The sequence below is a fragment of the Delphinus delphis genome, chromosome 3 (genome assembly GCF_949987515.2).
Source record: "Delphinus delphis chromosome 3, mDelDel1.2, whole genome shotgun sequence".
In the NCBI taxonomy this organism is placed as follows: Eukaryota; Metazoa; Chordata; class Mammalia; order Artiodactyla; family Delphinidae; genus Delphinus; species Delphinus delphis.
In genome coordinates, this window is record NC_082685.1 from 112,976,207 (window position 1) to 112,991,193 (window position 14,987).

At 40.8% G+C, this 14,987-nt stretch overlaps 1 protein-coding gene across 1 annotated transcript in view; it reads right to left on the reverse strand.

Annotated features, from left to right (window-relative positions):
- The window catches only part of IQGAP2 (IQ motif containing GTPase activating protein 2), a 285,284-nt gene that overhangs the window by 80,962 nt on the left and 189,335 nt on the right, over nt 1–14,987 (reverse strand). The window contains exons 12-13 of the mRNA XM_060009287.1: nt 10,194–10,318; nt 2,696–2,859 (exon numbers count right to left, since the gene is read on the reverse strand). Of these exons, the coding sequence (XP_059865270.1) occupies nt 2,696–2,859; nt 10,194–10,318 (289 nt within the window). The remainder of the gene's footprint in view (nt 1–2,695; nt 2,860–10,193; nt 10,319–14,987) is intronic.

Consider the following 14,987-nt stretch of genomic DNA (forward strand, 5'->3'; position numbering starts at 1 on the left):
TTTAAAAATAGCTCACATGTAGAGAATGGACTTGAGAACATGGGGATGGGGAAAGGTAAGCTGGGACGCAGTGAGAGAGTGGCATGGTCATATATACACTACCAAATGTAAAATAGATAGCTAGTGGGAAGCAGCCGCATAGCACAGGGAGATCAGCTCGGTGCTTTGTGACCATCTAGAGGGGTGGGATAGGGAGGGTGGGAGGGAGGGAGACGCAAGAGGGACGAGATATGGGGATACATGTATATGTATGGCTGATTCACTTTGTTATACAGCAGAAACTAACACAGCATTGTAAAGCAATTATACTCCAAAAAAGATGTTAAAAAAATAAAAAAACTAAACACAGCTGACAATTCACTACCTCTAATGAATACACCCAGAAAGTGTGTTCTCTGTTAAGTGTATGCCAACATGCCCACTACTCAGCCTTTCCCCTCAAGAGATGGAAGGAAGTTGGTGCCTACACAAGGTTATACTTGAAATACTGTTAACGAGGACCAAGAATTCTCACCAACTTACACCACTGTCCTCAATCTTTGATAACACTGAGCATTTTATTAAGATGTTATCCATCGTGACTATTAATGGCTGTATACTTTGGCACAAGCTTTACTTTATATTGACAATACCAATAATGTAATTTTCTTCTATTATTTTCCAAGGCTAGACCTTCGGAAAGCAAAGCACAGAAACAGCCCCATAAAAACAACTGAAAATTTCCAGGTATCACAACAGCAGAGGTTAAAAAGCAAATAGAGACCCCACCAAATAACAGAATCAGATTTTTTTCCAGGGAAAGAGAATGGGCTGAGAAAACAAAGTTTCAAAATTAATGGGCAGAGAAAGAGAAGTGTGTTGAAAAGCGGCAACTTAACCAAACCAGACTCATTGCTTACTGCAATGTTTTTAATCCCTCAATTATTGTCAATGTAGTTCACGCTCCTAACTTTACAGGCCACAAGTGGTTTAATGCCTGAGCTCTAACTCAGATCCCTACGCTCATATTCCCTGTTCTAATTACACTATTAAAAAACTTCTTTCACATTTAGGAAGGATGTCCAACAGAGAGGAGGCACAGCATGGACACCAGCAAGGCTTCTGAGTGCCCTGGAGAGGTGCTGCGGAATTCCATCTTGACCTAGAGCCCTTAGTCTGGGATGCACAGGAGGGGACCTCCACTGCTTGCCTATAAAAGGTTTGTGGAGTTAGTTTCACCTTAACGACAAACACCCATGTGGCTGTTGGCAGAGAGAAACCCAGGTCTGTCTCTATCCTGCACCCAGAAGATCCCAACTAGTGAACAGAGTAAAGTAAACCTGTGTCGAGTAAAGACCTTGTGACAAAGACATCACTCACCACCCACTGACCTGTGTGGCAGCCAGAAGTGCCCACAAAAATACTAGCTACATTGTTTCAGCACTTTTTTGGGGTGACATGCTCCATGTCAAATGCTCTACACTTATACATACACACACTATAATCAATGTAATTATATATTAATATGTAAAAATATAAATATATATTGCTCATTATGTAATCATTTAAGCCTCACCGTAATCCTATAAGGTAGGTACTATTGTTCTCATTTTACACATGCGAAACCTGAAGCACAGAGACTTCTGGTGACTTGACTAAAATCTCTACCTAATTTGTGGCAAAGCCAAGGTTTGAATGGTGCCTGTCTCCAAAGCTAACACCTTTAGCTTTCAATGCTGTGTCACGTGCTACAGCCACAGCTACATCAGTGCAAACAGCAGGGGGCGGCCCAGTCCTCCTTGCTGACAGGGTCCACTCTCCTCCCCAGGGGTTTGGGGACATGAGGTCAGGTTTGAGTCTCATTCTCCCAGTCACTGGCCTGGCATTCAAGCCACAAGTGGTTACGTCCCAGGTAGCATCAGGTGATAGGTTTTCTTCTCCACTCAGTTCTTCCAATAGTGGCTAGTATCTGGGGGATGTCTCACAACAACAGTACAAGCTCTGCCGCCAGATAAAGCCCTCTGCTCTTCAGTGGGACCTGGCCAGGTCAGTTTCCTCCTGTGCCCAGAACAAACCAAGCTGGTACCCATCTAGCCCTGCCATGACCTGCCTGCATTATCCTGCTTCCCACTCACCAAACCAACTCTTCCTTACCCTTCAGGAGCAGCTCCTGTTCTATCTCCACACCAACCTACCTTAGGGCTCCAGTTCACAGAAATTCCAACCATCTCTGAATCACTCTGGGCATTCCTCGTCTTGACATTTGGCCACATACCCACCTCTACTGCTATTTAACTATTCTATATGAGAATGCCTAATGTCTTAGTAACTTTCTAAGCATCTTGAGGATAAGGATAGAACATTCAAATGGTATCATGTGTTCCTCAGATCCCCCTTTCCCCTACCAGATGCCATATACTGCACCATGAATACAGTGTGTGCTCAGTAAATATCCAATAACTTGGACTGCGAACAAGAACTCACCCACAAGTGCATTTTTAGTGAAAGAGTAGAAGCAGTCAGCAGCTCTGGAGCTATTTTCCCTCTCACGTTTGACACCAGGAAAATAACAGCCCTATTAACTTGTAATCTGATCCATACATAGATAAGCAAATTATGAGCTTTAGGAAAAATGGGTAAAAAAAATCCTCCCTCTTGCCCCTCTGTCCCCAACCTGGTCTGTAAATTTAAAAGAAACACACCTACTAAGACTTACCATGAATTTCTGTGTTTTAGCCTGGTATAAAACATCCTGGTAGTGCTGGGCAGAGTCTGGGTCCACATCTTTAATCCTAGCAGTGGGTAGCAGCAGACTACCTAAGGTTTTCAAAGGATCCCTTTCATCAATGGCTTCATTGATGTACCCTACAGCTACAACTCCTAGAAAATAAAGGAAAAAAGTTTCCTTTCAAGTCATAGTACATTATAAGTTTTCTCCAATCACCTATAGCAAAGATTGAGTTAGAAACAGGGGCTGAAGAAACCACACACACACACACACACACACAAACTGCAAGAGCTAATAAACAAGTACAGCTAAGGCTTACATAGTAGGTCAATGTACAGAAGTGAATTGTATCTTTCTATAGTTGCAATGTGCAATCTGAAAATGAAGTTAAGGAAAAATTCTGTAATAGACTCCAATTACAAATACATTACAATTACAAAAAGAATAAACACTTAGGAATAAATTTAATAAAACAAGGATGAGACACAGACACTGAAAATTATGAAACACCATTGGAAAAAAAGACCTAAATAAAGGGAAAAATCATCCCATGTTCATGGATCAAAAGACTTAATATTAATAAGACGGCCTCTCACTGTTGTGGCCTCTTCCGTTGCGGAGCACAGGCTCCGGACGCGCAGGCTCAGCGGCCATGGCTCACGGGCCTAGCCGCTCCGCGGCATGTGGGATCTTCCCAGACCGGGGCACGAACCCGTGTCCCCTGCATCGGCAGGCGGATTCTCAACCACTTGCGCCACCAGGGAAGCCCTGCCTTTTCTTTTTAAACAGAAATTGACCAGCTGATTCTAAAATTCACATGGAAATGCAAGGGATCAAGAAATAACCAATGCAATGTTGGAAAAAAAAAAAGAGTTGGAGGACTCTTCCCAATTTCAAATTTACTACAAAGCTACAGTTAATATTGCATGGTACTGATATAAAGACAGACTTAAAGATTAATGGAATAGAATTTAGAGTTCAGAAATAAACCTTTACACGTATAGTCAATTGATTTTTAACCAAGGGTGCCAAGACAATGCAACAGGTAAATAACAGTCTTTATAACAAATAGCACAGACAACTGAATGTCCACTGCATAAGAATAAAGTTGGACTCCCTACATCACATCATACACAAAAAGTAACTCAATATGGATCATAAACCTACACAAAAAAACTTTAAAATATAACTTTTTAATCTTTTAGAAGAAATTTAAGAGTAAACCTTTGTGGTCGGCAATACTTTTTACCTGTGACCACCAAAAACATAAATAAAAAAAAGAAACGAATACATGGGATGTTGTAAAAATTAAACCTTTAAGAGGTACAAACTATTATGTATAAAATAAGCTATAAGGATATATTGTACAACGTAGGCAATATAGCCAATCTCATAAAGTAACTACAAACAGAATGTAACCCTTAAAAATTGTGAATCACTGTATTAAACATCTGTAACTTATACAATATCGTAAATCAACTACTCTTCAAAAAAAATTAAACCTTCTGGGCTTCTCTGGTGGTGCAGTGGTTAAGAATCTGCCTGCCAGTGCAGGGGACATGGGTTCGAGCCCTGGTCCAGGAAGATCCCACATGCCACAAAGCAACTAAGCCCGTGCACCACAACTACTGAGCCTGTGCTCTACAGCCTGTGAGCTACAACTACTGAGCCCGCACGACACAACTACTGAAGCCCGTGCGCCTAGAGCCCATGCTCCGCAACAAGAGAAGCCACAGCCATAAGCCCGGGCACCACAACAAAGAGTAGCCCCCGCTCGCTGCAACTAGAGAAAAGCCCGCATGCAGCAACAAAGACCCAATGCAGCCAAAACTAAATAAAATAAATAAATAAATAAAAATTAAACCTTTTATGTTTCCAAGGACACCCTCAAAACAAGTGAAGACAATCTATAGAATGGGAGGAAATACTTCCAAGTCCGATATCTGATTAAAAAAACCCCTTATATACCTGATACACAAGCATAATAACTATATAAGGAACTCTTAACAACAGAAAGAGAAAAAAAATTTAAAACAGGTAAAGGACTTGATCAGGTATTTCTTTAAAGAAGATATACAAATGGCTAATAAGCACATGAAAAGATGCTCAGTATCACTAGTTATTAGGAAAATGCAAATCCAAATCACAACGCAATACCACTTCATAACCACTAGGATGGCTATATTAAAAAAGACAATAACAAGTGTTGTGAAGATGGGGTGAAATTGGAACTCTCATATGTTGTTGGTGGGAATGGAAAATGGTAGTCACCTTGGGAAACAGACAGTTCTTTAACATATTAAACATACAACTGCCATGTGATCCAGCAGTTCCACTCCTAGGTATATACTAAAGAGAACTGAAACCATATAGTCACACAAAAGCTTATACTTGAATCTTTATAGAAGCAATATTTATAATAGCTAAAAAGTAGAAACTACCCAAATATCCATCAACTGATGACTGGATAAACAAAATATATACCCCTAGAATGGAATATTACTTGACCTAGCAAGAAATATGAAGTATAATGATACATGATACAACATGGATGAACCTTGAAAACATTATGCTAAGAGAAAGAAGCCAGACACAAAAGGCCCCATATTACATGACTCTATTTATATGAAATATCCAGAATCGGAAAATCCATAGAAAAAAAGTAGATGAGTGGTTGCCAGGGGGTGGGGGGAGGGGGAAAAGGGAGTGACTGCTAACGGGTATAAAGTTTCTTTTCGGGGTGATGAAGATATTCTGAATTTAGATACTAGTGATGGTTCCACAATTTTTTAAATACATAAAAAACTACCATAAAAACACAATAAAAGTGTGAATTTTATGGTATATGAATTATATCTCAATAAAGCTGTTATAAAAAGGGGAGATAATCTGACGTACAAGTAGCAGCAGAGATGCTCATTTCTAGTGTAACCCTCACTTACATAATAATGCCAAAGTACTGGATGATGGAACCATAGAATAGCAGAGCTGGAAGAATTTAATGTAGAGATGTACAGAAAAGAAAACAGAAGTGCAAAGAGATTTGGATATACACTATTAGTTGGTTTACTCTACTTCACCACTCTGTAAAGAATGCCAAAGAGACAGTTCAAAACCAAACAATTCCCTAGAGTGTTAGCAGAGTGACTTTCAAGGTCAGTATAGTCCAGTGCTGTCCAGCGGAATGTTCTGTGATGATGAAAATGTTCTGGGCCATCCAATATGGTAGCCAGTAGCCACATGCAGCTAATGAGCATTTAAAATGTGGCTAGTATGAGCCACTATGGAGAACAGTATGGAGGTTCCTTAAAAAACTAAAAATAGAACTCCCATATGACCCAGCAATCCCACTACTGGGCATATACCCTGAGAAAACCATAATTCAAAAAGAGTCATGTACCACCATGTTCACTGCATCTCTATTTACAATAGCCAGGACATGGAAGCAACCTAAGCGTCCATCGACAGATGAATGGATAAAGAAGATGTGGCACATATATACAATGGAATATTACTCAGCCATAAAGAGAAATGAAATTGAGTTATTTGTAGTGAGGTGGATGGACCTAGAGTCTGTCACACAGAGTGAAGGAAGTCAGAAAGAGAAAAACAAATACCGTATGCTAACACATATATATGGAATATAAAAAAAAATGGTTCTGAAGAAACTAGGGGCAGGACAGGAATAAAAACGCAGAGAATGGACTTGAGGACACAGGGAAGGGTAAGGGTAAGCTGGGACGAAGTGAGGGAGTGGCATGGACATATATATACTACCAAATGTAAAATAGATAGCTAGTGGGAAGCAGCTGCATAGCACAGGGAGATCAGCTCGGTGCTTTGTGAGCACCTAGAGGGGTGGGATAGGGAGGGTGGGAGGGAGACACAAGAGGGAGGAGATATGGGGATATATGTATATGTATAGCTAATTCACTTTGTTATAAAGCAGAAACTAACACACTATTGTAAAGCAATTATACTCCAATAAAGATGTTAAAAAAATGTGGCTAGTATGACTGAAGAACTTCATTTTACATTTTATTTAATTTTGATTAGTTAAAACAGCCACATGTGGCTGTCAAGTGTAGGTCGGCTCCATAGAAATTAACAAAGTCATGCATGTTTAGGGATATTTTTAAGGTTCAAGTGTGGATAATTAATGTCACAAATTCTCTAATGCGGGCTGCTAAAATTACATCTGGAACCCTAATTCATGTATGTACCAAAGGGTGAATAAGCATATCCACCAGTTTAACCTTCTACTATCTCTACTACATACAGGATCTTAGGACATAGACTGTAAGGTCCAGGAATGAAAAGCACAGAAGCCAAGCCATGCAGTTGGCAAAGTTTTTGAAAGTCTAGTATAAGGGATCTATTTGGAGGTCACTTCTCAATACTACCTTATTCTTAAAAATAAACTATCATCCAGTCATAAAATACTATAGTGTATGTATGTATGGGTGCATTATTCATGGGTATATGTACACATGTGTACACATACACACACATACATTCACATACTAACAGGGGGCTTCCGCTTCCCAAGTGAGTGCTCATGGACAAGAATTAATAAAGAAACTAAACATTAATGAGAAGTAAGCTTAGAAAATAAACATACTTCAAGCCAAACATTCTCTCATTTTGTCAGTTATTTTTCTTCAAAAACAACCAGAAGCCACTCTACAAATGTGATATGCTATGAAACAGAATACATACTTCTAATTTTTAAGAGGTATCTTCATTTTGACATTCAAATTAAAGTAAAATATTTAGCTAAGTATCTCCTGAATGAATGACCCCATAGAGACCATTGCTAAGAATGAAAAAATCTGTAGGAGAAAAGGGACAATCTAAAATGTCTAGAAATTATTTCAGACTATAATACTCCAACATGGTGGAAGAAGTAGCAAAAATACTTCTCTAACATGCAAGTTAGGTTATCTCAAAACATTGGAAGAACTTGAGAAAGTCTAAGTACTACCCACATACAAGGTATTATCATTTCACCCCGTAATATTTATACACTATAGAGCATGGAATACTTATATCATTCTCTGGAAGTGACAGTTGACCCCTTATGTCAGTTGACCTCCTTGGGTTAACTGTTCTAAATACTTTTAAACATCCCATCCAAAAATGATCTTTACAGAACTACATCTAAGAAAGAGAATGTGTGTTCCTAGCAGCTGATCACCTGGGAATGAGTGCATTCCAGCTGACTTGATTGAAATCAGCTGCTTAAGTTTTTGGTGTGTTTCTAAGAACACAAGCTGGTGATGTCATAGTAAATGACTTCACAGGAGGTGAAAAACCTTCCCATAAGTCCCCTGGGTCCATCTGCATCACTTCCTCTGTTTAAAAATAAAGAGAAGATCCCATTTGAGCAAAGATTGCTGAGCCTCAGTTCATGGCCCACTGATTTAAATCATCATGTGATACTATAACATTCTAGTCCAAGGAGAGAGTGGGCATTCCCTTACAGGTGTTGTATTTGAGACAGCAGATGAGGTAACTCACAAAGAATGGTACCTACCAAATTTAAAAAGCAAAACTTCACAGGAAGAAAACTTCCTTGTCTAAGTTACCTGGTTAAAATAATACTCCTCTAAGGCTCGACTGGGAAAAGTAAACTTTCCATTAAGAAATCAGCAGAGCATCCAAATCTCAGGAAATGCATTTAGCAGCTTCTCCATTCAATTCACCTTCCGCGTTTATCATTTCCCATTAGCTACACACCTCATCCACGCCACAACTCAGACATTAGATTCTGGAGCGTGTGGCAGGGGTGGGATGGGGAGAGTAACGCACTTTCAAGATGTCCATGAAAAGTTCTCAGCTCTTTCAGATGATTTCATTTCTATAGAGTGCAATTGGGGCCTACTCGCAACGGTATATTTATTTTAATTTAGCTGTTAAAGCAATTACCTAAACAGATGATATCAAACTCAATAATTCAAGAACTTTCAACAAAAATACCCCGTTTTGACAAAACAACAAACCAAAACAGAGAGAAGTTAAATCTTTTATGTTAAGTCCCCCAAATTCTAGAAAGGAGATATTAGCCTCTAAAATGACTATTCTGGTTATGGCATATATGCTTCACGCCGAGATGGTTAAAAGAAATGCGATAATGGCCGTGTGAAATGTCCCATGGAGAACAACTTAGTAGTACAGTTACCTAGGTAAATGCCACACAAAACCAAAGAGATTTTTGCTTAAAAATATTCACCTGCAAAAGACCACTTTCTTTCAAAGTTATACACATGATACTGTTTTTCTTTTCCTGGTAAAAGCAAAGGCTCTATCTGATAATCTGGGACAAAAAATGGCAGGTCCTTCCTCGTACCCCTCTGTCAATGTCAAGAATGAGAGTAAAACTGTACTGAGTACTGTTCAGTACTGAGAATTAACGCACCTTCACCTGTATAAGCAGGACATACATAAATCACCAAAGCAAACCTGGATTGTGCATGTTGTCCCAAAGAATAAGGGCAAAGTCAGAAAACAAAGATGGAACATGATTTTGTGTTTTGCCAACCCTTGAGTGGCATAGCCAAAGCACCCAAACCATCGCTGGAGACTGAGAGTGGGGAGCTGGGGAGGATCAAGGAGGAGGCAGGACGGCAGGAAGCTGGGGACCTGAGCTTTGTAAGCGGACACACACACCAGGGTCGTCCCCCACGCCGCCCCCACTGACGATGTTGAACATCTGCTTAAATTCGTGCTTCCCTCGTAACTAACACCTGCCAAGAACTACCAGCTCCCAAGCTAACATTCCAGAAAAGAGGAAGTAGGTGATGTGTCAGCCATCTGAGGCAAGGATCCCCAAACGCCTCACTGAAAGAAAACGCAGAGAGGCAGCAGAAAGTCGTGTGGTCCCAAAGCAGCAATTATACTCATTGCCTAAGTTACAGAGCTCCCCATTCATCACTCAGTTTTTGTAAGTAAGAGGCAGGACAGGGAAGCAAGCTGACATTCACGAAAGCATGTCTCAGCTCACATATTCTTGGACTGTCCACTTTCATGCTCAGAGCTCCTAAGTTCTAGAAACACAGCAAATCACCAAGATTTGAGATCATAAAACCACAGTTAGACTGTGTTGCAAGTTCTTCTTAGGGCAGGAACATGTGTCATATTTCAGAAAAACACCCACGTACATGAAAGGTCAAAATAAAGTTGAGTGCTTGCTTAAAAAGCTGAGTTATTTACAGCAGTCATCTTTCAAGTACCAATAAATAGAAAGATATTAGGACTTGTATTTATGTACTTTTATTCTATCCTTTTATGTCTTATGTTTGCTTTGTAATGTTTATAATATGTTGGGACAGTAGTACGAAAATAACATTTACATATAAATACATACAGCCTTGTTAGGGGAGAGTGTTCTCATAGGGCTCTAGGGCAGCCCTGATGTAGAGGACCATTTTGTCCAGCTACCTTATTCTCCCACTATAACTAGAGAAGGATACTGTTCCATACTTACGGTCATTTTCTTCTTGAATTTCAATATTAACCATATCAATACAATTCTGAATTTCATTCCAGCTTAAGCTATCTTGCCCTTGGGATAAGGCCTCCAGTTTAATGGAGAGTAGTGCATTTGCATAACTGTAGAAGAGAAAACAAGCATGATACTGATCAGAGACGTTCATTCTTTGTTCATGTTATGCATCTTAAATTGGACACACATCTTTTTTTTTTTTTGCGGTACGCGGGCCTCTCACTGTTGTGGCCTCTCCCGTTGCGGAGCACAGGCTCCAGACGCGTAGTCTCAGCGGCCATGTCTCACGGGCCCAGCCGCTCCGCGGCATGTGGGATCCTCCCGGACCGGGGCACGAACCCGTGTCCCCTGCATCGGCAGGCGGACTCTCAACCACTGCGCCACCAGGGAAGCCCTGGACACGCATCTTAAGTTTGACACATGTGGCTCAATGTGATGTTATGAGGTTAGACCAACAGGATAAAGGCAAGTAAAATTGTCTTGTGCAGCTTTGTCAACATACACCAAGCTCACTTAGACTAAGGGTGTTTTTTTTCCCTTAAAAATACTTCTAGGTAACAATGCTTTTTAATGAAAGTTCCTCAAATTCCAATCTTGCACTTAACTCAAGCAAAAAAACCTCAACGTTCTTAACTCTGTGAAATTACTTGCTTTTTTTAGTAACTATTTTTCCTTCCCTTTGTATGTCTTAGTTCTGCTTAGTCTCCAGATGAGTATTATGGGATAAAATTCGGAATTACCACGGTTCCTAATCTTTCCATCAAGGGTCCCTTTTTTTTTTTCTCGTTCATTCCCCAAATCCAAGCCTTGAGAGGCCTTTTTTTTTTTTTTTTTTTTTAACTGTAACCCCAACACAGCTGGGTTACCTTGTGCCCTAATACTTCCAGTGACAAATCAAATCAAAAGCAAATGCTGTTCCAGAAACCTTGCTGAATAACACACATCTTCACTGCCTATTTTCTTGAAGAGGTGGTGCCTCAGTTGACCCAGAACATCCTAGTTTCCTCTTCACCTGCCCATTCCTCAGGCTTCAGCAGCCCCTCCCCACCTCTCTCTTGGGTCCACTCACCGCCATTACATTCTCTCCCCTCATTCTGATCCCTGACCCTCCTCACTCTGTGCAGCCCTCTGGAAAATAGTTTGGCCAACACTCTGATTATTTTTCCTGTCTTGAGAAATTTTAGGAAAAAAAGATGATCCACCTTGACATATTACTAAGAAACTTTCATTTTTCAATCACCAATTTCCCCATTTAAAAACTATAGAACCGGACTTCCCTGGTGGCACAGTGGTTAAGAATCCGCCTTCCAGTGCAGGGGACACGGGTTCAAGCCCTGGTCTGGGAAGATCCCACATGCCACAGAGCAACTAAGCCCGTGCGCCACAACTACTGAGCCTGCGCTCTAGAGCCTGTGAGCCACAACTACTGAGCCCGCGTGCCACAACTACTGAAGCTCATGTGCCTAGAGCCTGTGCTCCGCAACAAGAGAAGCCACCGCAATGAGAAGCCTGCGTACCGCAACGAAGAGTAGCCCCCTCTCGCCGCAACTAGAGAAAGCCCGCGTGCAGCAACGAAGACCCAACGCAGCCAAAAATAAAATAAATTAAAAACAAAACAAAACAAAAAAACCCACTACAGAACCAATGTTACAACCATAAGCTAACATGAGTGAGCTATTCCAGCCCGAAGTATAGAAACTCAATAGTTTAATTTGCTTGTGCATCTTTACACCAGGGAAATAAAGAGCAATCCTCTATGTACATATTGATTCACTCTGCAGTATGACTTCTGAATAGACCCTACGGATTTGCTAACAGTAGAGGTTCCAAGACGTAAGATCACATTGAATCTATAATTGTTTTCTCATTGCGACAGATTTTCTCAAAGTTATGCCTGCTCCAAGATGACACTGAGGTGTCTTCTACTGAGTGTAGCTTGGGAGAGAAAAACATCATTCAGAATGGGAAGTGGGGGAGATGATTCATTCTCTGTGCCTGAACAAGGCATCACCAAACACAGGCTTGAAATTGTTTCAGTGTCCTGTGTGAGATTTTCATCTTATCAAGAGTTATAAACCTAAGAAAATACTCTTCTATACTTACTAGTAGCAATATATACTAAATAATACTGACCACAATGACAATACGGATAAATGGCAACTTGCACTCGTTAGCATCCCTTATAGATGGGGACCATTCGATAAGAAAGTGCAAAATCCTTACAGGCATTTCACGTCTGACATTTAATGATGACCCAATGGGAATAAAATGAAAAAGCTTAAGGATGAACACAGAAAAAAAACCCAAAACCCACAATCACCCATCATTTCTTCAGAAATGAACAAATACTAGCCAAAGGGAAAAATTTTATGAATAACACAACATAGTTCTATAGGCAGATGCAGAGTAGGTGTTTTTGGTGTGTGTGTTTGTTTTTGTGCTTTATAGATGAACAGAAAGGGGCCCGGCTAGGAAGAGTCCAACTTAGATATTTTTGGCTCCAAGGTTATATTCCTTTAACCACATCATGCTAGTTCTCAGAACAGATGACATTAGCTGGGGTGGGAGAAACATGCAAATAGTTCACGGAAGCACGCTCTATGGCAGGAAGGGCTTGGAAGCTCCAGTACTGTGCCAGGCGGAGACGGGTGATAGGCACCGCGTTCCTGGTGGTGAGAGGAGCATGCATAGGAGCAGATAAGCCAGAATGAACAGAGTGTTCAGATCCATCTCGGCTGAAGTGTAAAACACAAGGAGGGGTGTAGCTGGAGCAAAGGGCAGAACACCACGCTGAGGGTTAATTCAGATAAGAAGAGAGAACAATCCAATAGAGGAGCATTATAAACAGAGCTACATTTTAGAACAATTAATCTGGGAACAGGGCATGCCTAGAACCAATGCCAACCCTATGTCACTCTCGTGAGAACTGGACAAAACAACCTTTCTGGGAAAACACAGCCCCAAGGGCAGAAGCCATGGTAAACTGGTAGAGACTTGGTCAGAATTCATCCAGGTAGCCCTGCCCAGCACCCGTGTACTATGAAGAAGTTGTACAACCATAAGGGAGAGGCCCAGTGTTCCTTAAACCTGAACACCTGCCAACTTGGGCTTCCAAGAACTGGGTTAAAAGCTGACATGGAAATTGAAATGTTGAGGCTGTGAAAAATCACTTGGGGCCATTGGAATGTTCAATACAAGAACCAAAGGGGGCCCTGGAATCTCATGTCGGTATTGGGTCACCCAGGTGACCCAGAAAGTGCTTAAATGAAACTTTTAAAAGATTATTTAAACAAACACAAATTTGAAAAGTGTTTCATACAGGATACTTGCACTCTGAAGCTGTATCTGTGGCCCCAGCTGAAAATCACAGGCATAAAACTGGTTCTCAAATGGGGTTGGGGACTATTTCCTTAATGGGTTATTTGTAAATTGGGATGGGGGGAAGAGAGGATTTTTGATAATCAAAATGGGTGATTTGGAGGGAGGGGGGTACTGTCACTTAGAGGGAAGTGGCCAGGGATGCTCCATATGTGTCTTGATAATTATTTTATCAACAAGCCTCATTAGACTATTAGGCTTCCTAAGGGAGTGACCAACTCTGCCGTCTCTAGCACTGAGAGAGCAGCAAAGCCTAGTTACATAAGAATGAATGAGAAGAGAAAAGACAGGGTAAGACCAATTTGGAGGTTATTACAAAAGCAAAGGTAAAATGTCTAAATGAGATGGTTGCTGGGAAAGGGAAACATCATGCAGAGGTATTGTGCACACCTATTGGCTTCTGCTGGGGAGAAAAGTGAGCAGACTATTCACAGCACAGGGGTGCCTCACAGAGGGTCAGAGGAAAACTCAAGTTAACTCGAGTTTCTAAGCTTGGAGGAGAGGATGGTGCCATTAGTATAGACAGTGGAGGTAGAAATAAATTACCTTGGAAATAAACTCTGAGGAGTTATAGGAATAGGTGGTCAAATTTAAGTAGCGTAAGAGCATCAGTTTTTCCAAGATGACTAAAAACAAGGAAAAGCCACTGTTCTACTTTGGGGCCATTCTCTACATAGACAAGTGGTCAAACACCATTTAAAAAAAAGTCTAACGAGTCTTTTTAATTTTTCCTGTACAACTGTACGTGAGCCAAGAGAATTACCTATTTCAGCAGTTCCAGAACCAGTATCTTGACAACAGTGCTTTTGTCAAGATCTATGCAGACATCTCCCCCTGGTGGTCACAAGAATCCAAGATGGAAATTCACTCATTTTAACTTGGGCTTTTGTCTTAATCTCTAATGGGCTCCTTCTTCCCACCCCTTAATTTTCTCTCTAGATCTGCTATAGTGTTTTATAATTCTATCAACAATACTATCTAGTAGTTTATTTCAGGAACATGAAATAAAAGACACTAAGTTGAGATTGTTACCCACTGCCGTGATCCACTGTGGTCTCAGGATTCCTTTGGTTTAATCATCAAAAGAATGTAGAGAATGGACTTGAGGACATGGGCAGGGGGAAGGGTAAACTGGGACGAAGTGAGAGAGTGGCATGGACATATATACACTGCCAAACGTAAAACAGATAGTTAGTGGGAAGCAGCTGCATAGCACAGGGAGATCAGCTCGCTGCTTCGTGACCACCTAGAGGGGTGGGATGCGGAGGGTGGGAGGGAGACACAAGAGGCAGGGGATATGGGGTTATATGTATACATATAGCTGATTCACTTTGTTATACAGCAGAAAATAACACAATATTGTAAAGCAATTATACTCCAGTAAAGATGTTAAAAAAA